The sequence below is a fragment of the Vipera berus genome (genome assembly GCF_964194415.1).
Source record: "Vipera berus genome assembly, chromosome: 16".
Lineage (NCBI taxonomy): Eukaryota > Metazoa > Chordata > Lepidosauria > Squamata > Viperidae > Vipera > Vipera berus.
This window is the reverse complement of record NC_138219.1, coordinates 7,810,730-7,834,631: the sequence shown is the minus strand read 5'-3', so window position 1 is coordinate 7,834,631 and position 23,902 is coordinate 7,810,730. Positions and strand designations below refer to the sequence as shown.

Here is a 23,902-nt window from a genome sequence, read left to right as displayed (position 1 = left end):
TTCCTGTTTTGTCATTCTCTCTTTTTTTCCCCCCCTCTTCCTTCATATGTCAACTTTTAAGGGAAGGGCTGATTGTTCTTTAAATAGATTGGCACGTGGGGAAGGCACCAAACTTCCTTCTCAGAGGCATGTGTCTCGGGTGGAGGGGAAGGCTGCTTCCTCAACCACGGACTCCCAGAATCCCCCAGCGGGCAGGTACCCCAACCTTTAAATACCCAGACCTCTTCTGCCTGCCGACATCTTCCCACAATTCCCCACGGAAACCTTTCTGGGAACCAAACCCTACAACAAATCTGCAAAAACCCAGTCGGGAAATGCGTCATCGCCCTGCTGTGTAATTGCATGTTTTGGGGGGATCCCGTCTGACATACCCCATTAGTTTTTTTTTTTACCTAGAGGGGGCTGGGATGTGGGGGTTTTTTTCCCACCCCCCAATTGGAGATTCTGCATTGGCTGCTGTGTTGCTTTGAAAAAGTTTGTTGATAGTCCTGGGTTTCTGTGTTCTGTTCTCTCTGTTTACATTATTGAAATGGTCTGTGGCCAGAGAATACAATTGTCAATTGTTGGATGTCAAAATATTACAACGGCTTTCTTAAAAAAAAATGAAAAAGGAAAAAAAAACGTTTCCAGGAAACGAGGCGTCCTCTTTTGCTCTTCGTCCTGTGGAAGCACAAGGAGTCCTCGCTTTACGGCCAGACTCCAGCCCAAAAATCTCGGTTGCAAAGCGAGGCCTTTGTGAACTGAATTTCGCCCCGTTTCACTACCTTCTTTGCCACAGGGGTTAAACGAAACCACGGCAGTCGTTAAACGAGTCACACGGTTTCCCCCATTGACGGTCGCAAAAGGGGGGGGTCAGGCAACCCCCCCGGGACGCTTGCGACTGTCATAAATATGAGTCGGTCGCCAAGTGTCCCAATGGAAATCACCTGGCCACGGGGAAGCTTCAACGGTCGTAAGTGTGCCGTTGTAACTTCAAACAGCCACTAAATGAATGGGCGTAAGTTGAGGACTAGCTGTATTTTGGCCATCCCCTCACGGCAGAGGCCGCAAGAAAATAAATACATTGCCAGAGGTTATCCACCCACTTTATGTGCATTTTATGAGTTTTAAATATTGCCAATAAAGTTTGCAGAGCTATCATATAAACTGCAAAGTATACAGCACTTTGCAGAAGTCTGCCAACACAATCCAGGAGCGAAGCGGTTATCGTCAAGAGAAAATGCAAAATAACTCCTCAATCTTTCCCACCAAACGATTTTTTGGGGGTAAGGACTTCCTTGTTTACCGTGAGCAAATCAGCCCACACCCTTCAAGGACTCAAAAATATGAAAAGATCAAACAAGCAGTCAAGGAGAGAAAAAAATTATTTATTTATTTTTTTCTCAAGCAAACACATCAAAGGGTGGCTGGCTTCCCAGTGCGATTCCTTCTCGGAAACCAACACATCCAACAAGAATCGAAAGTAAAGTTACAGCCCCAAATTTCCTTTGCTAAAGTGAGACATTTGTTATTTTTATTTATTTTGTTAAATTTATTTAAGTAAGTTTTGCAACTTTTCTGGCCACCGTTGTGAAAGCGAATCGCTGCAGTTTTGTTAACGGTTGTTAAGTGAATCTGGTATGTTCCCCCCCCCCCCGTTGAGTTTTAGGTTGGGGACCCAAGGTTGGGCGTCTCCTCTTGATATTGAGGAAAGGGCACCACTGGGCGATCTATTTAGACACGAGTCTGATGCTCCACCACCCCTCCCGTTTTAACCCTGCCAGGGGGCATCTAACTAGACTTGGAATTAGACATAAAGAAAGGGGTCAGGAGTTCTTCCCCCACCCCACCTCCCCATAAGGAAAGTCACTGTCCATATCCTGAAAAAGGGACTCTAGTCTCCTTTTGCTAAAAAAATGCAGAATTTTGCAAAACAAACAAACCAACTCTATAATTTCTCAGTTTTCCCCAGCCAGCCAGAAATTGCAAAATGCTTCGCCTGTTGAACTGCAGCCGGGGTTCTTTTTTTGCGGCTTAAGGCACCAACAAGGGAGCTGGGTTCCCTGTGATGGACAAATACGAGTTGTGTGTTGTGTGTTCTTCTAAATCAGGGATCTTCAAACTTGGCCCTTTTATGACTTGTGGACTTCAGCTCCCAGAATTCCTCAGTCAGCGTGCCTGGCTGAAGAATTCTGGGAATTGAAGTCCACAAGTCATAAAAGGGCCAAGTTTGAAGACCCCCTGTTCTAAATCCTTGGACTTTGCACAAATCCCCAAGAAAGTCGAAACAAGCGCCGTGCCTAACCTCAAAAGAAAATCACACTTAGTGGCCTAATAACCCACTACAATACCCATCAGGCTTCACTACAATACTCCTCGCCTTCTTTGGCTTATCTTTAGAGCATTTTCTTCCGCGCAACTCCCGTTCAGTGCAGACGCATCGCTGAGCCGTAAAAATTTGCTTTTGCGGTTGAAATAATTGTCCACGCTTTGAAAGGAAGACGCAGGGGAGAGAGACAAAACTGAAGTGGCGAGGGTGCTCCTGAGCAGCCACAGAGTGCTCGCCCTCGCTGTTAAAACCCACTGCAAATTTCAGAAGTCAGGAAAGAGAAATCTGGATTCAGTCAGATTTATTCGTATTTTACAGTGTTGATGTGCCATCTGCTGGCTAATCCCCAGCCAGCATTTTTTTCCAGGGCAATTTGTAATTTATATTTATATTTATACAGTATATATATATATATATATATATATATATATATATATATATATATATATATATATATATATATATATATATATATATATATATATATATATATATATATATATATATGTAGATCTAGAGTCTCGGGTTTCTTCCCGCGTTCCTTTCATCTTCAGAAAGTTGTGGCGACGTTTCGACGAAATCCCATCCGTCATCATCAGGCCGGAGTGTTCCTCCTGCTGCTCCCAGGACCACGCATTGCTCCTGGGAGCAGCAGGAGGAACACTCCGGCCTGATGATGACGGATGGGATTTCGTCGAAACGTCGCCACAACTTTCTGAAGATGAAAGGAACGCGGGAAGAAACCCGAGACTCTAGATCTACACATACAGACACCCGCGAGAATCTACGAAAACATATATATATATATATATATATATATATATATATATATATATATATATATATATATATATATATTTAGTTAGTTAACTTTATTTAGATAGTTAATTTTATTTATTTATTTATTGAAAACACATTTATAGCACGAAATTTCCAGCTGAGAACACGGCGCTGAAAGATATAAACGAAAGGAGAAGCGGTGAAAGGGATGAATTTGGGGTAGGGGGAGGGAGTCGGCTTCTGCCACCCCCTTACCCCCCCCTCAATCATGCAGGCTTCCTTCCTCTTAGACCAGCCTACTTCACAGAGTTGTTGTGCCATTACGCGGCATGGCTTGATTGCTTGAGCGCTGCATGTAATATGCACAAAACCCAAAGCCTGGGCGCGGGGGGGGACTGCCAGATGCAGTGAGGATGCTCAGAGGTGTAATAATAATAATAATGATGATGATGATGATGATCAGGGCAGCTGAGCTTGGGCCAAAGAAGAAATTGCACACCCAAATTCACATGTGCACGCCCACCAGCATGCTCAGAGGCCTCCTGGCCTTTCACCACCCTGCTTTGCATGCTTCTAGTCCTCTGCTCTATGTCCTGGAGAACTTTGAGCATTGCCCTTTTAAGAGAACACATTTTTCTGCTTGAATGGACTCCGGAGTCAAAGCATGGGTATTGTTGCCGGCAAGCCTTCCCTGGCAACTTCGGTGTGCGCCTTCCTCAAGGGAGGTGGCTGGCCTCCCCTTCTCCGAGTTTGGGACGTGGGAACCCTGATCAGAATCCGGGCTGGACCGAAGATGAGCTAAGAAAAAAAAGCATCTGTGTCTGGAGAAGACAATCGGCAACTCTTCAAAAGAAAAAAGAAAAAAAGCAAGTAGCAAAATCGCCAACTTTAGAAAAGAGACGGGCGCTGCCCTTTATTTGGGCTGTTGCGGGGGGGGTGTCAACCACCCACCCCCCTTTTCCCAACCATCTTGGCTCCTGCGCAGCAAAGGAGGAGAAAACCGAGGTTATCTTTTTCTCGTTTGGAGAGCCACAACAAGCAGGGAGGGATTTTTTGCAACAGGTGTCAAATGCCCATGGTATGTGTATATCTATATCTATATCTATATCTATATCTATATCTATATCTATATCTATATCTATATCTATATCTATATCTATATATCTATATCTACATATCTATATCTATCTATCTATCTATCTATCTATCTATCTATCTATCTATCTATCTATCTATCTATCTATCTATCTATCTATAAAACAACAGGTGTTTTGCAACGCTGGGCATCGCCTGCTCGGCCCCGGGGAGGTGGGTACCACCCTGGTAGGCCTTCTGGCATGAATGAGAAGGCTAACACCCCCCCCAACCCGCCACTTCCCCGAGACTCCTTGCCGCCTCCGAGCGCGGCATTCATTGCACCGTTGCTGGGACACCCATCTCCACAGCAACTTGGGAGTGTGGTGGCCAAGCGGGCAATTATTTAACCAACTTCCCAGCGCCCGGGTGCCGGGTGGGAGGTAGCTGGGGAATCCGAGGGGAGTTCTGAGGGAAGGAGGTGTGGGTGGGCTTCAAGGCCCAGGAGGTAACCCTTGCCAACTTTTTCACCTTGCAGAACTCTGGCGTCGCGCCCCGCCGAGACGTTGGCACTGCCGCCCGACCGATCCAAGACTCCCCAGCGCCTCAGGTTCCGGGTTCGGGGCAGGGTTGGGACTGAGTGCAATGTTGTGTTTCCTTGCGCCACTAATATTGCACTTGTCCTGGCCTCCCCCTGTCCTGGATTCACACCTGGACGGAGCGGCGCACACACCTGGAAGCCCGCTTCCCACCTGGAGGCTACGTCAGTCCCAATTTTTTGCACGGCTGGAGAGCTGAGGCCAAATCAAGGGATGGGTCAGCAAAGTCCGAGAACTTACCCAGGACCCGAATTTTGTGTGTGTGTGTGTGTGTGTGTGTGTGTGTGTGGTTTTCCCAGACCCCGTTTTACTCCTCAACTTATGACCCCAAAATTTCTGTTGCTAAGTGAGACGGTTGTTAAGTGAGTTTGGCCCCATTTTACGACCTTTCTTGACCCCGTTCTTAAGCGAATCACTACATGTGTTAAGTCAGCAAAGGAATCCGGCTTCCCCCTTGACTTGGTTTGTCGGACGTTTGCGAAAGGGGATCACGTGATTCCAGGGCGGGACGCTGCCTCCGTCATAAATACGAGTCAGTTGCCAAGTGTCCCAATTTTGATTTGGGGGGGGGGGGGCGATGCTGCAAGGGTCCTTTTTTCAGCGCTGTGAAAACATGAACTGTTGTAAGTGGAGGATTTCCTGTGATCCCCCCCTAGATTTAAAAGCATGGGGCGCTCAATCTCAGCTCGGATATTTTGAAACTCAGATCTTTAGAAACTCTTTTCATAGACCAAAAAAAAAAAAAAGAAAAATAGGATTCACACCCGGATGCGAAATGCAAACGGACTGCTAATGCATTTTCAGTTCCGATCTCTCGATCTTAATTCATCAGCTGGTCGAAGCAAAACACCCTAAGCCTCTTTGACAAAAGAGAAGCCAAAAAAAATGGATTTGTGAGCAAATAACATTTTGGGGGATCAAGAGGTTAAAAGGTTGACTCAGCCTTCCATCCTTCCCAGGTAGGTAAAATGAGGACCCAGATTGTTGGGGGCAATTAAGCTGACTTTGTAATAATGCCGCTTGGGGGGTGTGTGAAAGCCCTAATAAGCAGGCATATACATAGAATGAAGGCTATTGCTAAGCTTGTAAGCCGCCCTGAGTCTTCGGAGAAGGGCGGGATATAAATGGAATTAAAATAAATAAATAAATAAATAAATAAAAATACTGCTAAGCTTGTAAGCCGCCCTGAGTCTTCAGAGAAGGGCGGGATATAAATGGAATTAAAATAAAATAAAAATAAATAAAAATACTGCTAAGCTTGTAAGCCGCCCTGAGTCTTCGGAGAAGGGCGGGATATAAATGGAATTAAAATAAAATAAAATAAAATTAGTGCAGGTTCGCATCCCACCAGGCTCAAGGTTGACTCAGCCTTCCATCCTTCCCAGGTAGGTAAAATGAGGACCCAGATTGTTGGGGGCAATTAAGCTGACTTTGTAATAATGCCGCTTGGGGGTGTGTGTGAAAGCCCTAATAAGCAGGCATAGACATAGAATGAAGGCTACTGCTAAGCTTGTAAGCCGCCCTGAGTCTTTGGAGAAGGGCGGGATATAAATGGAATTAAAATAAAATGAAATGAAATAAAATAAAAAACAGGGGAGCTAGCAAACAAATCTCCATCTTAAAAATCACAGACCTGAGTGGAGGGGGGGGGGGAAAGTCTTGAAATCCCAAGTTCTACTAGAGGGGACCCCTTCGGAGCAACTTTTAATTCCACCTCTTAAAAGTTCGTTTTATTCACACCCGGGTCCCCAAAACACGACAGGCGCAGGTTATTATTATTATTGTTATTTTTTTTTAAAAAAAGAGATGGATGGACGTTGCCCCTACGTAAAAAACCCCAATCAAATTCCTAGCGAATCCCAATGTTGTGTTACGCGGCGCCTTTGGGATTTCTCCACGTTTCGTGAGCACGCACAAAGGTGGCCAGTTTTGCAGGTTTGCCAATCCGGGATAGGATTGTGTGACAACGGGTGGATCTGGTTGTGTGTGTGTGTGGGGGGGGAGAGACCCACTCGAAATCCTTTGGGGTGATCTTTCGCGCTTTTAAGGCTGCTCTAGTGAAATCCGCCGGTACGGTTCAAAGTCGACAGGGACCGAATCTGAAGAGGGGAGAAAGAGGCAGAGAAATACGGACGTTATACGGGGCAGTCCTCAAATTACGACCTCAAGGGAGCCCTCCCCTCTCCCCCAATTTAGGTTGCTGAGTGACCCTTTTGCGAAGGGAACTCTGCCCCATTTTACGGCCTTCCTTGTCGCCCTGGTTTGGTAAATCATTGCAGTTGTTAAGTGAAACTGGCAGCTTTAACAGTCGTTAAAGTGAATCCAGCCCCCCCCCCCCGTTGTCATTTTCTTGTCGGAAGGTCACGAAAGGGGGGTTACGTGACCCCAGGACGCTGCGACCGTCGTAAATATGAAGTAGTTTGCCAAGCATCTGGACTTCGATCACGGGACCCTGGGGAGGCTGCAGCGGTCGTAAGTGTGAAAAACGGTCGTATGTCCCTTTCTTCAGGGCTGTTGTAACTTTGAGTGAATGGCTGTTAAGGACTACTTGTGCCCTATTTGGGGATTTGTTGCCCAAAGCCAGACTTGCCCATCCTATCTCTCAGGGTTGAGAGTGGAATAAGTCTAGTGTGCGAGGGCTGGAAGGTAGCGAGAGGTCATCTAGCCCAACCCTCTTCCCAACCCTCTTAACTCGACAGGATCCTGGAATGGAAGGAGAAGACTTGCAAGTTCATCCAGTCCAACCCCAGTGCGAGAGAGGATCTTGGAAGGAAAGGGCCAGAAGGTCCCTGCGAGGTCATCTAGTCCACCCCGCCACCACGGACGATTCGCGGACGATTCGCGCTTCGCGGAGCGGCCTTCTCACCGTTGCAGCGATATTGCAGGTTGGACCAAATGATGTTCTCCTGAGAAAAGCAGAAGACGCCGAGGCGGCCACCGCGCATGGTCGTGTCGATAACCACCCCGGAGTCGGCTACCAGCTGAGGTCCTTCGTAGAGCAGCACGCTGGGAAGGGGGGGTTCAAGGGGGTGGGTGGGTGGGAGAGAAGCAGAAACGGGAAGGAAGGCAAAACTTAGGATGCTTCCGTGTAGGGCACGACGCTGAAGGAACAACCTTTAACCATCAATTGAGGGGGATGCAGAAGGAATATTTAGCTATCAATTGGGGCTTTGGGGGATGCAGAAGGAATATTAAGCCATTAACTGGGCTTTCCTGGATGCAGAAGGAATCCTTAGCCATTAATTGAGGTTTGGGGGATGCAGAAGGAACATTTAGCCACCAATTGGGGTTAGAAACCACAGTGGCTTTGCCTACTCAGGGCACTAAGCAAAAACCCACCAAGCGTTTGAGCCTGGCTACTAATTTCACTTCTAAATCAGGAGGTGTGCAAGCACAGCATCAATTTTATTTCATTTCATTTTGGAAAACGGACAGCCAAAACCACACTGCAGGGCGCTTTCTCAAGGAGGGTCGTTGGTTGTTTTTTTTTGGGGGGGGGGAATTCAATGCTTCTTTTCCTCCCCTCCCCATCTCTCTCCCCCTCCTCCCCCCCCACGGTCTTGCTAAGCAAGGGGGGGGGGAAAGAGTGGGGGTTTTCAAATTCCCAGCCTTGTTCATTCTTCCTTTTCCCCCCCCCCCTCGCTTGCCCGCCCTGCTCTGACCTTTCCTGCATTGTCCGGCTTTGGAGAGCCCGGCGCATTAGCGCATTCCCGGCGCATGGGATTGCTATGACAACTAGACAATGCCCTGGGGGCCCCTGTGGATGAGGTTGGAGGGGGGGAAGGCTTGGGAAGAGGGAGGGGTGGGAGGGAGCGAAGGCTGGGTGGGTGTGAGAAAAAGAGACGGAGAGGCTCTTGTGCACACACACACACACACACACACACACACACACAACTATTGTCGGTGGGACCAGCCTGGGCTTAAAGAGGGAACACAAGGGAAGTTTGGTGCCAGCCTGGAAGTTGAAAAACTTGGAAGCGGCCGGCAAGGATATTTGATGTATCTCTGGCTTCCCGATTCTGCGCTTCTTCTCAAAAAATAGAAATTGGGGTGGGGGTGGGGGCAAAAGTCATTTTGTCTTATTTCATTTTACTGTAAATTTTGCTTGGGTTTGCTTACATCAGAATAAGCCAGGGTTTATTGAAAGTACAAGAGAGACTTTGTCAATTTGGGGCTTTTTTGGAATGCAGAAGGAATATTTTGGCCACAAATGGGAGTTTTTCTGGATGTAGAAGGAACATTTAGCCATGAATTGAGGTCTTCATGCAAAAGGAACATTTAGCCACAAATTGGGGTTTGTTTGTTTTCTAGATGCAGAAGGAACATTTAGCCCTTCAGTGGGGTTGGAAAACCCCAGTAAGACTTGTCTGTGCGGGACACTAAACAAAAATCTTGCATTTGTTCTTTTCTGGGGGGAAAAAAACCAACCCTGCTGTGCAGTGTGGGCTGCCATAAAGCCAGGGATTGCAAATTTCTCACCGGATGTACCCCACTTGAGGTCTGTGTAAGAGGCGCCAGCGGTAAGAGGTTTTATCCTTCCATCCCACGTTGCGAGGATCCTTCCAAAGTAGCTTGACGTGGCCAGGCGTGTGGCCTGTGTGCCACAGGGCATTGCGGAGGTATTCGCCGGGACCCGTTTCCGATTTCACCGCCTGCCGAGACGAGAAAATTCAATAGGGCAAAGCTCACCGGACGTCTCGCTTAGCGACAGACATTTTAGTCTCATACAGGGTCGTAAGTTGAGGACTGCCCGTATTGAGCTGAGCTTTGAACTGGGTTATAAAAGGGGTCGTTCGTCTTGGCTGGAAGGCGAGGGGATTTTTAAAGGGATTAAAAAGAGTTGCCCATTCGAGTTTGGAAGCAAAAGGGCCCGCATGCAGAGAGAGAGAGAGAGAGAGAGAGAGAGAGAGAGAGAGAGAGAGAGAGAGGGAGGGAGGGAGGGAGGGAGGGAGGGAGGGAGGGAGGGAGAGAGAGAGAGAGAGAGAGAGAGAGAGAGAGATTCTTTCTGGGAGCGGGTAAGGCTAGATGACCTTTGGGTTACCCCCTCTCGTGCCAATCTGGGGGAATATCACTTACCTTGAGCTGCAGGCTGGGCTCAGCCACGGCCCGGAAGGGCGTGGCCTGCCAGTAAGTCTGTTCGGTTTGTTTCCACATGACCACGTAAAAACTGGCGCTGTCTTGGTAGGCGAAGATGAAGCCGGCGTAATCGTCGTCGGTGACGGTGTTGACGTGGAAAGTGCCTTCGAAGTCCACCCCGTTGAACGCCGTGTATCCTGCGTGAGATACGCCGTGCGAGATTCTAGACCGTGAAAGCGCCTTCCCCCAAAGCAAACAAACTTAACGTCGGTCTGCTTACCTACAGCCAAGCCTGGATCGCTGTTCATGGTTTGGACAATCTCCATGCCCTGAAAATTAGAATTCAACAATCAGAAAGGATGTGAGGACAACCCAGCCACTTCAGAATTGATGGCTAGGCGGATGCTGGGCTGATCGTCCATTTTTCTTCTCCTGGTACCTGGTTGAGGACCACCCAGTTGGGGTCAATTTGAGCATCTCCCTCGGGATCCAAGATGACCGTCTGATAGGCCCGGAAGTCGGTCAGGGTCACTTCAGAACTCTCCGGACACACATCCATCGGATCGGCCACTGTGTCGTTGTCAAAGTCTTCCTCGCAGGCGTCTCCCACGCCGTTGCCTACACAGGTCAATAAACACGTGTGAACTCGTCAGCCAATGGTGTTGCAGTACTCAGGTAAAACAAGCTTGCTGGACACAAACAAAGTCGAGCTCTCTCCGATGTCCCACGTTCATTTAGCTCTGCACAAAGTTGGTTCCTTCTATCAAGCCGGAAAGACCCCCAGTTTTTAACCCTGCGAACTTGGCTAGCAGGAAACACGGCCGTACGTGTGAAAGTCGATCAAGGGAAGACATTACAGGTAATCCAGAGTTTCTTTGAGTGACCGTTCAAAGTGACAACGGCACACAAAAAAACAGGGATGTAGGCTCCTTTTTAACGTTTGCCACAATTGCAGCATCCCCAGAGTCACAAAGTTTACATTCAGATGCTTGACAACTGACTGACATTTATGACAGCTGCAGTAGGATAGTGTCTTGTGGGTCTTGTGGGATAGTGTTTCCTGGCTGAACAGGGGGCTGGACTAGAGGATCTCCAAGCTTCCATTTATGACGCAACCGTGTCCTGGGATCACACGATCCCCTTTTGCGACTTTCTGACCAGCAAAGTCAATGGGGGGAAGCCATATTTACTCAACAAGCGTGTCGCTAACGTACCGGTAACAATTGCAGGCCTTCACTTAACAAAGGGGGCAAGAAAGGTCGTAAAATGGAGCAAAAACTCACGGAACAACTGCCCCGCATAGCAACAATTGTGGCCATAAGTTGAGGACTACCTGTACCATTGCAGGAAGGGGATCACGCACACAACCAACAGCTGTCTGGGAAAAGTTTTAAGATCTCTTTCCTTCCCGCAAAGACAGTTACCATCCAGGTCCTTCTGGTTAGGATTAGCAATCAAGCGGCAGTTGTCGGGGCCCGGAGGCAGATAGTCAGGGATCCCGTCATTGTCATCGTCGTTATCGCAATCATCGCCCTGCCCGTCATTATCCGAATCCAGCTGCGAGCTGTTAGGAATTTCCGCGCAATTGTCTTTCGTGTCTTGGTGACCGTCGCCGTCCCTGGTGGAGACGAGAGGGAAGGGGTGTAAAGTGAAAACAAGGTTATGTCATCCGTCCCAATGAGGAAAAAAATGTCCCCAAATATACAATATATACAGGTACACCTCAACAAAGGACCAAAATGGAGCCCCAACATTTTGGTTACTGAGCGAGACATGGGCGAAGCGAGCTTGGCCCCGTTTTCACAACCTTCCCTGCCTCCATTGTTAAAGGAATCACTGCAAATGTGAAGGCGGGCGCACGGTGGGGAAGTGGATCTGGCTTCCCCGTGGACTACGCTTGTCACAAGGTCACAAAAGGGGATTGTGTGATCACAGGACACTGCAAGTGTCATAAATACGAGCCAGTTCCCAAGTCACGTGATGCTGCAACGGTCGTAAGGGTGAAAAATGGTCCCAAGTCTTTTTTTTTTTTTAGTGCCGTTGTAACCTAAAAGAACTGTTGTAAGTCAAGGACCAGCTGTACAATTTCTCTCCCAGCAGTAATTGTTTCCCAGTAATTGCAATTGTTTAGGGCAGATTTTCAGCAGGATGATAGCAGCTTCATTCCCCTTCTTGAAGCTAATTTTCCTGGTATGAAATTGACTAGAAAGGAATTTGAAACTGATTCGGAATTGACCACCCAAGCACCAAATCTTGGGGGGGGGGGTAAAAGGACCTTAATTTATATATCACAACATGGCAAATAGGATAAATATTTTTATGACCTCTGTCTCAAGAGCCACAGTGGCAGCCTGATGTCCCGCAGAGGTTTGGGACTACAAATCCCATGCTCCTTGATGAAGACTTGAGAGCATTCACCCCCTCTCCGTTTAACCTTTGCTTCACTAATCCCTTTCAAATGTTTCCAAGCCGCCGTGTTTGGTCTTCCAGCTTTCCGAAAACAAGTTAAGGTTTCCAGTTAAATGCTGGCTTATAGGCCATAGAAATTGTTACACAAAAAAACCCACTCAAACCTAGTTTTGTTGCAGCTTTTCATTGGGAAAGGACAGAGTCCTCTTTTAAGCCAGGATTAACAAGCATCGGAAGTTTTGCTTGATGTTACCTGTCCTCATTTGTGTCGCACGCATCTCCCACCAGATCGCTGTCCATGTCTGTCTGAAAGAGACCAGGATGTCAGGTGAACAAGCAAGCATCTAGAATGTGTGAGCATTTAAGGCTCCCCAGGTTTTATGGAATTAAAAAAGGTAAAGGTTCCCCCGCACATGCGTGCTAGTCGTTTCCGACTCTAGGGGCCGGTGCTCATCTCCGTTTCAAAGCCGAAGAGCCAGCGCTTGTCCGAGGACGTCTCCGTGGTCATGTGGCCGACATGACTAGATGCCAAAGGCGCACAGAACGCTGTTACCTTCCCACCGGAGTGGTCCCTATTTTTCTACTTGCATTTTTTACGTGCTTTCGAACTGCTAGGTTGGCAGAAGCTGGGACGAGTAACAGGCGCTCACTCTGTTACGCGGCACTCGGGAATTACAACATCCTAAATCCCCCAAGCTCAAGATAAATATCGGTCTACACTTCTCGTAACTCCAGCTTCCTGGAGGCTCAAACCTGGGTTGGGTTGCTTAGTTCTGGACAGCTGTCGCAAGCGTCCCCAACGCCATCTTCATCGCGGTCAGTCTGCAGGGGGTTGGGTACCTTCGGACAATTGTCCAGCCCGTTGGGAATCCCTAGAGAGAAAGAACAGGAGTTAGCAAAGCTTTTTGCTCTTCAGCTTCCCTACGTTAACATCCAGCTCGAGAATCCGACTAAAACCCCAGGTTCTTTCCTACCATCCCCATCGATGTCATTGTCACACGCATCGCCTTCTCCATTGTGGTCGGTGTCCTTTTGATCGTTGTTGGGAACATTGGGGCAATTGTCACAAGCATCCCCAAACGAATCAGTGTCCGAGTTTTGCTGGTCTTTGTTGGGGAGAAGACGACAATTATCCTGTAGAATAAGGAGGGGGAAAAAGTGTGTGTGAGTTTTGCTGGTCTTTGTTGGGGAGAAGACGACAATTATCCTGTAGAATAAGGAGGGGGGAAAAGTGTGTGTGAGTTTTGCTGGTCTTTGTTGGGGAGAAGACGACAATTATCCTGTAGAATAAGGGGGGGAAATGTGTGTGTGTGTGGGGGGGGGGAAATCTGAAAAGGCTCCAGAATTCAACCGTCTCATTTGACGTCGGCTGTGGTATCTTTCCTGGATTTTGCCCTCTGGAATCACAGGAATTTGACAATCCTTGTGAGCGAAAGGTGCTTTGTAGGCTGTGGGCTGCCCTGTCGCATGGGTAGGTCAGGGGTCTCCAACCTTGGCAACTTGAAGACTAGGGGATTCTGGGAGTTGAAGTCCGTCAGTCTTAAAGTTGCCCAGGCTGGTTTTTGCATCCAGTGTATGAGGCTGATATTGGACACCAGGCTTGGGGGTACCTCCACGTTCTTGATCCCATCTCCATCTGCGTCATCATCACACTGATCTCCAATGCCATCATTATCGGCATCTTCCTGTCCTGAGTTAGGGGTCAACCGGCAATTGTCCTAAAAAAAAAAGGGGGACAAAATATTAACTGCTCCTTGAGTTCCATCGTTTAACAGAATTTCAAAGTTGGAAGGGACCATGGAGGTCTCCAGGCAGGAAACCCTATATCATTTCATACAGATGGTTGTCCAGACTCTTAAAACTTCCAGTGTTGAAGCATTTACCACTTCTGGTGGCAGGTTGTTCCACTGACTAATTGTTCTCACTGTCAGGAAATTCCTCCTTAGTTCCAGGTTGCTTCTCTCCTTGATTAGTTTCCACCTGTTGCTTCCCGTCCTGCCTTCAGGAGCTTTGGAGAATAGCTTGACTGCCTCTTCTTTGGGGCAGCCCCTCAAATACTAGAACACCCCTAGTCCTTCTCTTCATTAAACTAGATATACCCAATTCCAGCAGCAGATTTTTGGATCTTTTATTTTTTTGGCCATAATTTTTAAACGAATCCAGCGATTGTTAAGCAATTCCGGCTTTCCCCATTGACTTTGCTGGTTTGATGTTTCGAGTTTTCCCCGGTTTTACCTGCGCACAATGCTTGTGGTTGTCAATGCACGGCAAAGGCTCGTCTGGATAGCCATCAATGTCGGTGTCCCGCCCGCACACATTTCCGTTGCCAGCCCAGCCCACATTGCACTAGAGGAGACAGAGGGGAAGAATCCAGCCATTTCATTAAGGATGCCGATTGGAATCACAAAATGATTTTTATTAAGGATGTCGATTGGAATCACAAAATGATTTTTATTAAGGATGTCGACTGAAATCACAAAATGATTTTTATTAAAAATGCTGATTGGAATTAATAAATGACTTTTATTAAGGATGCCGATTGGAATCACAAAATGATTTTTATTAAAAATGTCAATTGGAATCACAAAATGATTTTTATTAAGGATGTCGACTGAAATCACAAAATGATTTTTATTAAAAATGCTGATTGGAATTAATAAATGACTTTTATTAAGGATGCCGATTGGAATCACAAAATGATTTTTATTAAAAATGTCGATTGGAATCACAAAATGATTTTTATTAAGGATGTCGACTGAAATCACAAAATGATTTTTATTAAAAATGCTGATTGGAATTAATAAATGACTTTTATTAAGGATGCCGATTGGAATCACAAAATGATTTTTATTAAGGATGCCGATTGGAATCACAAAATGATTTTTATTAAGGGTGCAGATTAAAATCACAAAATGGTTTTTATTAAGGATGCCAATTGGAATCACAAAATGATGTTATTAAGGGTGCAGATTAAAATCACAAAATGGTTTTTATTAAGGATGCCAATTGGAATCACAAAATGGTTTTTATTAAGGGTGCAGATTAAAATCACAAAATGGTTTTTATTAAGGATGCCAATTGGAATCACAAAATGATGTTATTAAGGGTGCAGATTAAAATCACAAAATGGTTTTTATTAAGGATGCCAATTGGAATCACAAAATGATGTTATTAAGGGTGCAGATTAAAATCACAAAATGGTTTTTATTAAGGATGCCAATTGGAATCACAAAATGATGTTATTAAGGGTGCAGATTAAAATCACAAAATGGTTTTTATTAAGGGTGCAGATTGAAATCACAAAATGGTTTTTTTTATTAAGGATGCAGATTGGAAGCACAAAATAGTTTTTATTAAGGGTGTCGATTGGAATCACAAAATGATTTTTATTAAGGATGCAGATTGAAATCACAAAATGATTTTTATTAAGGGTGTCGATTGGAATCACAAAATGATTTTTATTAAGGGTGTCAATTGGAATCACAAAATGATTTTTATTAAGGATGCAGATTGGAAGCACAAAATAGTTTTTATTAAGGGTGTCGATTGGAATCACAAAACGATTTTTATTAAGGGTGCCGATTGAAATCACAAAATGATTTTCCCGGGAAAGCCAGCACCTCTGGAGAGAACCCATCAACTCCTTCTGCCTTCCAAAGGGCTCGAACGGCTAAATGGAGCCTCCACAGTTCAGAGTGGTCTACCTTCCCCTCCCACTTAGCCACCAGCCTTGACCTAAACCTCAGCAAAGATTGCAAAGAAGTCTTACCGAACAGGAAACATCACCGTTGCGTTCAAAGAGGCAGTAGCCGTTGACGTCGCAAGGATTGTGGCTCGGATTTTCGCACGCCTTCTGGGGGGTACAACTGCCCGGCTCCTTCTCCACAAAACCGGATTTGCACGGGCCACACTTGAAAGACCCCTAAGGAAAAAAAAAGGGAGGGAGGGAGGGAGGGAGGGGACGCCAGTGAAATGAGGGAGAACCAAACCTGCCGAAACATTATGGGCTTCAGGAAACTGGCCTGCCTTGTCAGGCTGTTAAAAAGATCACAAAGTGATTTTAAAGATGCATTTGGAGTGCGTACTTTTTTAATTAGAAAAATCATAATTGTCCCGTTCTTAAGTATAGCTGGTGATAATTTTTACATTTGGTACAAGCTATTTGAAGACCCCGGGTTTCCCCCCCCCTTTTTTTTCTGCATCAAACTGACCATTATCATGGCAGTGTCAGATTGCAATTGTACAAATGTTTCTCCTTCCTGGACCCCCTGCATTTGTTTAGCCCGCTCCCTGCCTTCCTGGACTGAGCCACTCACCACTGTGTTGGTGCAAATTGCGTTGGGATCGCAACCTCCGTTGTTCCCGTCGTTGCATTCATCAACGTCCGTGCAAATCTGGGGAAACCAGAGATCAGTTAGACAGCTAGGCTTGGAGAGGGGAAGGCAGGTAATCCTCGTGTTGCACTATTCTGGAATCTGCACTGCTTCTCTTTCTTGGTGTGTTCTACCTCAAAGGGTTGTGGTTTCAGATGGAAGAATAGAATAGAGTAGAATAGAATAGAATATTAATAGAGTAGAATAGAATAGAATAGAAAATGAATAGAATAGAATAGAATAGAATAGAATAGAATAGAATAGAATAGAATAGAATAGAATAGAATAGAATAGAATAGAATAGAATAGAATAGAAAATGAATAGACTAGAGTAGACTAGACTAGAACAGACTAGAAAAGAATAGAATAGAATAGAAATAGAATGGAATGGTAAACTTTATTGTCACTTTAAACGTGCCCTAATCAGCATACATTAAAACAAAATTTTGTTGCATTCAGCTCTCAAAGGGGAACCACCTCCCATATACACTACATAAACATCACAAAAAAAATTATGCATTTACCCACATACACACACATATATGACACAGAGAAACAACACAGTCTACTTCGGATGTATACATATACATGGCGGGGGGAAAAAAAGAATCCTGAGAATTTACAAGACGGGTGGCCTAAGGAACAAAGCTGTCCCCGAATCCAGTAAAATAAACATCTGTAAACTTAACCTAGATTTCAAGTCGCCCACCTGTTTGCTGGCTTTGGCGTAATCGGCCCCCACTCCGGTGACGAGATTCCCCTTGTAGCCAGGCGGGCACGGCTCACAACGAAAGCCGGGCGCGATGTTAAGACACTTGGATCCAGGAAAACACGGATTTGCAAACAAGCACTGCAATCGGTGGAGAACATGAAAAGAAGGAGACATGTTTCCCATCTGTATTTGATAAAAATACCACGTCGCCTAAAAAAACACCAGCCATCTGGAAATCTATTTATCGACACCATCATCTCTTCACTATATCTTTGACTTATGACCACAATCAAGTGAAAAATTTCTGTCGCTAAGTGAGACGGTTGTTGGATGAAATTTGCTCCATTTTTTTACGAACTTTCACGCCACGGTTTTTAAGCGAATCACCCATCTTGGCTAAGTCAGTAACCCGGTTCTTAAACGAATATAGTATATAGTATAGTATAGCATATAGTACCGTATAATAAATATACTATATTATATAGTATAGTATTATATATATATATATATATATATATAGTGTATGTATGTGTGTGTGTACACACACACACACACACTATATATATACTATATACTACATACTATATAATCCTATGAGCCCAAAAGTCTTTACCTCGTTGACATCTGCACAATGGGTGCCGTTGCCTTCAAAACCAGTAGGACACGGCCCACAACGATATCCCGGGTATTCGTAGGTCTCCATACAATCCACACCGGCGAAACACGGATTCGGATTACAGCGGGATCGGTGTTCATGAAACCCTGTCGGAAGGGAGGTTTCAATTCATTCATATTTCAGAACAATGAAACACACTGACAAACTGGCAAGTTTCTAGTCCTCAACAAGCCTTCAGGCCACAGCTTCCCAAACTTTTCCCAAGGGTCTGAATTTTGATCGCGTGACCCTGGGGATGCCGCGACGGTCGTTGTGTGTGAAAAAGGGTCATAAGTCCCCTTTCTCAGAGCCGTTCAAACTTCAGTCACTAGTCAAGTTTATTGCAGCCCAAAGACCAGAGACCAGAACAAGTTCAAAACACTGAAGGAATATCCAGTAAAAAAACATCCTAAACTAAAATAATACACAACAGATTAAAATCACGTCTCAGAAACTCTCATCAAATTTCAAGGATTGGCCGTTAAACCCTTCTTCTTTCGGCACCGTTGCAAGTGGGGTGGGGTGGGGGTGGAAAATGAATTTTAAGGACATTATCGTAGCAAAATTCACTTCCCGGCAAAGGTCTCCGTGTTTTGTGTAACTCACCGCACACCTGACATTCCATAATGGTGTTGCGTATTAAAGACATTTCCTTCACCTGCGAAGAAAAACATAACAATATTTTATTAGCCGTGTAAAAAATAGTAGGGATCCTTCATTCACTAATGCAAATTAAATTCCTAATTCGTTTTGCCAACCGTCGGTAAAATAAATCCCGAGTTTGAAAATATTCCTTTTCTGCTTTTTCTTTCAATCTTAAAGTGAATCTGTCCATTTCTGCACAGCCTAGTAGGTTTTTTTTTTAATTATTTCTTCCTCCGGTGGTATTTCTTCATTTTCCCAGTATTGGGCAAATGCAAATCTCGCTGCTGTTATCACATGCAAATTCAAATATGTCCTTTGTTGATCAAGCTTTTCTGGCATTATACCTAATTAAAAAACAAAATAGGTTTATTATCATCTTTTCTAGCCAAGTATGTATTTTTGTCCAACATTTCTTTGCTTTAACACATGTCTGCCCTAACTCAGACAACGTGTTTCTTGAATAAGCCCTGTTGAATTTGTATTTAAAATAATAATAATAAAAACTTAAAACTAAAAAAAAATTAAATAAATAAAATAAAATAGTAGGGATGTCTTAGAAGAACAGACAAAACTTGCCAGAGTGTGCAAAGCCTCCACTTAACAGGTAGTCCTCGACTTATGACTGTTCCTATAGTGACCATTTCAAAGTCACAACAGCCCTGGGAAAAAGTGACTAGCCTTCTTAAACCACTCAGCTGTACCTGATCTCACTTCTCTCTCTCTTTTAAAAATATAACATTTTATTAGTTTTCTATTTTTACAATTCACACGTGCTCAGCGAACGTGTTGCTTGGGTCCACTTGCTCCACTCAATAATACGTATTAAACGCCTAATCTCTAAGCCGTCTTCCCAGCCCGTGATAGAATACATCCCATAATTCCAATTTAAAATTGTCTTCGCACCTTTTCTAGCCAGGTATGTATTTTTTGCTTTAATCGCCTGATCGCATCTTAACTTATCTTTATAAAACATACATTTTTAACCTCTGTCCCGTGTCCCAGGCAGGTTTACAATTAAGGCCATGGCGATAAATCAATACCCGGATCTTATTTCATTCTTATTTCAGTTTTAATTTCCCTTAAATAGTCAAGATAACTTTGTAGGCTACAGTTTCCCCAAAATTGGTTAGGTTTGGGTGGACAAAAGCTTCCACTGTCGAAAGTGGCTCTACCTGATCTCTCACATCTTCTTGAAGCTCCATCAGAATTTGGTTGAAAAGGGTCAGCTGCCTTACAAGAGCCTTGGTTTGCTCACCTGTCGCATAAAAAAACAAAACGGAGCGAAACTCTGCTTAATTCTGTTTTTCGACCACATTCTCCCCTAGCTCACGAGGCTTTCTGTGTTGGCACTGCCCCATAGATTGGGGGGGGGTCTCCCCCTCACCCGTCGCTTAATCCAGCACTCAAAGAGGAAACGGAGGAGGGGGGGATTACGGAACAGCAGGTCAGGATTCGAACTCACCAAAGAGAGAATTGATCACGTTGGATACTGGGGGAAAAAGAGAGAGAGAGAGAGAGAGAGAGAGAGAGAGAGAGAGAGAGAAGAGAAATTTTAAAAAGTTTTTTTTAAAATAATAATAATCAAACAATAGTGCCAAAAAGAGCAGCGTTAGAAGCTGGGTTCTGATACTGAGAAATAATAATAGTAATAATAATAATAATAATAATACTATTACTACTAATAATAATAATAATGCCAAATCCAGTCTGAACATCTGCCTGTGTGATGATCAATAATAACAACAACAACAACAACAGACCTTGGAGGTCATCTAGTCCAACCCCTACTCAGGCAGGAAACCTTATCCCATTTCAGACAAATGGCTGTCCAGCCTCTTCTTAAACATTTATGAACTGAGTTTGGCCTAAGTTGCTTTCCCCCCCCCCCCCCAGCTCCGTTGCAAATTCAAACGGTCCCTAAATGTTGCACGGTGGGGTTTTGTAAAATCCTACACCAAGGAATGTTGGGGGGTGGGTGGGTTGTATTTTGATTGACACTCACCCGTGTTCTCCATGGATTCGTCCTCCTGAAACGGACACTCGCTCAGAGCCCCCACTCGGCTTAGGGACCCCCCGAGGATGAGTTTGAGCGATTCCACAACGCCCTAAAATATAGGAAACATATATTTACATTTTATAAAATAATAGGAAAGGGACAGCAGCCTCGGTGGAGAGCAACACGCATCCTAATGGTGTCGACTGGGGGTGGGGGGCTACATACGGGAGGGTCAGTCCCATTTTGCTGCGCCGTCGTAACAGCGAACCGTTGCTAAATGAACCGTTGCTAAATGAACAGCCCGTGCTCCTTAAACTGCGCATTAAAAGCCGGAAGAGTTCATTTTAAACAAAATTGGGTTTCGTGGCGGAGATGTTTTAATTTATCTTTTTTTTCCTTTTTCTTTTCTACGCACAGCCCTGTTTGGATTTGTACAGGGAAGTCCTCGCTTTCCGCCTGAGCCATTGTTAAGCCATAAATAAATAAATTATGCACACGCCCGGGTATACACACACCCACACACACCCACAGTATGGGACACAGTCTAGTTTGGAGGTATACGTATACTTGGTTCCCCCTGAACGTGGGAACGCGATGGGTTGCCTGCTCACCTGCAGGCGAAGGTAGGTTTTCTGTCCGGTTCTCACTTCGACGGGCTTGGTTTTCTCCTGGTCAATGGCGGCCATTTCGGGCAGCCCTGTGTTCGAGTCCAGCAGCTTGCAGTCCACGTACAGCTCCAAGGAAAGGCTGCTGCCTTTCAGGCCACTGACCCGCAGGAGAAGCGTGTGGCTGCGTCCGTCGGACAGGTTGGAATTCTGCAGGTTGACCAAGTGGAGTTTCCCATCAGCTCGTAAGTATCGGACGAGAACTGCAGGCAGGGAGAGCAAGAGATGGATTTAATATCAGATCTTTTTCTTTCTTTCTTCCTTCCTTTCTTTCTCTTTCTCTTTTTCTTTCTTTCTTTTTCTTTCTTTCTTTCTTTTTTCTTTTTCTCTTTTCTTTCCTTCCTCTTCCTCTTTCTTACTTTCTTTCCCTTCCTTCTTCCCTATTTCTTTCTTTCTATCTTTCTTTCTCTTTCTTTCTTTCTCTTTCTTTCTCTCTTTCTTTCTTTCCCTTCCTATTTCTTCCTTCCTTCCTATTTCTTTCTTTCTTTCTCTTTCTTTCTTTCCCTTCCTTCCTATTTCCTTCCTTCCTTCCTTCCTTCCTTCCTTCCTTCCTTCCTTCCTTCCTTTCTGTCCTACTTTCTTTCCCTTCCTATTTCTTTATTTCTTCCTTCCTCTTTTTCTTTCTTTCTGTCTTTCTTATTTTCTTTTCCTTCCTTCCTTCCTTCCTTCCTTCCTTCCTTCCTTCCTTCCTTCCTTCCTTCCTTTCTTTTTCTTTCTCTCTCTTGCCTTTTCCTTTCTTTCTGTTCTTTCTCTCTTATTTTTTTTCTTTTCTTTCTTTCTTTCTCTCGTTCTCTCTTTCTTTCTTCTCACCTTTATTCGTCTTGCCAACCACGGAGACTTCAAACCACCGGCTGTTATCCTTCTTGTAGTAAAGGCCAAATAGGACCCCACCTTGTTTGGGGGGCAGGTGGAAAGTCGATAAAAGGTACATGTCGTGGACCGATAACACCTCCGCCCGGATTTTGTTTGCAATGTTGGTCATATGTCGAGATTCGGTAACGGTCAGGAGGTCAATGACTAGGGAACAGCAAATATGAGGTCAGTTGCAAAGAGAGTCAAGCTTGATATGCAGTGCTTTTGTGAAGTCTAGAAGAAGAAATGAACCTGGAGGTCATCTAAACCACCCCCAGTCTGGAATCCTTGTCACTGAAGGACATACTGCTAAGTTTGTAAGCCGCCCTGAGTCTTCGGAGAAGGGCGGGATATAAATGGAATTAAAATAAAAAAATAAAAATAAATAGCTCAAATTTTTGCATTCAAACACATCTTCGAAGGATATATATACCAGAGAAACATTTTCTTGAATTATTGGGAGGGACGGTCTTATTTTTTCTTAAGAGAAAAATTCGAAAATTCAAGCCCAGCCACAAAGTACCACAAAGGAAACACCCTGGGTGAGGCTGGATTTTAAGAGCACAATCTTGGAGGAAAAATGGCAAAACTGGGCCTCTGAAGTTTTAAAATATCCTTTTTAAAGTACTGGAAAACTGTTTCTCCTGCCAGAAGTTAACATGAGGTGCGGTTTTACTTCTCCCCACTAGGGGGAGCCCTGAATGAGCATCCTATGAATTGGACATAAAAATTCATTTTTTGGGGGGTGAGCATCTCTCTCTGTCACTTAACCAAAAACAATCCAATAAAACTTTTACGTCCGGCTTCCTGGCAAAATCACGATCGCTACCGTATTAAAATGCCACCAAAACAGATTTCCCTTTCTTTTCCTTGACCAGTTTTTTTTTTAAATCCTTATTTTATTGGGGGGCTTTGGCAAGGGGATGCCCCAAAGTAGGGCAAGGATGGGGATGTTCTCTTTGCCTGTTTATTTGCAGCTTGAAGTCGGGACTCCGTGTCAGGGAGGGAGGGAGGGAGAGAAGGAAGGAGGGAAGGAAGGAAAAGAGATGGGAGGGAGGAAGGGAGGGAGGGAGGAGAAAGAGAGAGGGAGGGGAAAAGGAAGGAAGGAAGGAAGGAAGGAAGGAAGGAAGGAAGGAAGGAAGGAAGGAAGGAAGGAAGGAAGGAAGGAAGGAAGGAAGAAGAGATGGAAGAAAGAAAGGGAGGGAGGAGAAAGAGGGAGAGAGAAAAGGAAGGAAGGAAGGAAAGGAAGAGAAAGAGAAAGAGAGATGGAAGGAAGAAAGGGAGGGAGGAGAAAGAAGGAGAGAGAAAAGGAAGGAAGGAAATAAAGAAAAAGAAAGAGAAGGAAGGAAGGAAGGAAAGAAAGAAAGATAGAAAGAAAGAAAGAGAGGGAGGGAGGGAGGGAGGGAGGGAGAAAGGGAGAGAGAAAAGGAAGGAAGGAAAGAAAGAAAAAGAAAGAGAAGGAAAGAAAGAGAGATGGAAGAAAGAAAGGGAGGGAGGAGAAAGAAGGAGAGAGAAAAGGAAGGAAGGAAGGAAGGAGAAAGAGAGAGGGAGAAAGGGAAGGAAGGAAGAAAAAAAGAAAGAAAGGAGAAAAAAAGGAGGACGAGGACGATTGAACGTACAGACGCCCCCGCGCTCAAGCTCAAGGCTGCCTTTCACTGCCTCGCTTGGTTCAAGGCAGACCCTTCCCCGATTATTCCTTCGCCCCCCCCCGACGCCCCCGCTCGGTCCGCGCTCTTGCAAAGAACCCGGCGGGGCGTC

At 45.1% G+C, this 23,902-nt stretch overlaps 1 protein-coding gene across 1 annotated transcript; it reads right to left on the bottom strand.

Annotated features, from left to right (window-relative positions):
- Positions 1–4,853: 4,853 nt before the first annotated feature.
- Positions 4,854–22,658, bottom strand: THBS3 (thrombospondin 3). The gene is made up of 22 exons (XM_081340905.1): positions 22,103–22,658; positions 21,239–21,495; positions 20,634–20,736; positions 20,094–20,120; positions 19,804–19,886; positions 18,593–18,644; positions 17,945–18,093; positions 17,329–17,469; positions 16,563–16,640; positions 16,016–16,168; positions 14,482–14,592; positions 13,857–13,964; positions 13,221–13,380; positions 13,000–13,118; positions 12,500–12,552; positions 11,262–11,455; positions 10,277–10,455; positions 10,118–10,166; positions 9,838–10,034; positions 9,241–9,413; positions 7,628–7,767; positions 4,854–6,860 (listed from the first exon to the last, which is right to left on the bottom strand). Exons 1-22 carry the CDS (start codon positions 22,272–22,274, stop codon positions 6,805–6,807), a joined length of 2,754 nt encoding a protein of 917 aa, XP_081197031.1. The 5' UTR covers positions 22,275–22,658; the 3' UTR covers positions 4,854–6,804.
- Positions 22,659–23,902: the final 1,244 nt, after the last annotated feature.

Bases quoted from the DNA above. Each gene is read 5' to 3' on its own strand.
- THBS3 (XM_081340905.1), bottom strand. From the start codon at position 22,274: ATGACCAACATTGCAAACAAAATCCGGGCGGAGGTGTTATCGGTCCAC. The intron at 18,094-18,592 runs GTGAGTTACACA...CCCTTCCGACAG, and splicing joins TATGGAATGTCAGGTGTGCG to GGTTTCATGAACACCGATCC. The intron at 17,470-17,944 runs GTAAAGACTTTT...CACCGATTGCAG, and splicing joins ATTGTGCAGATGTCAACGAG to TGCTTGTTTGCAAATCCGTG.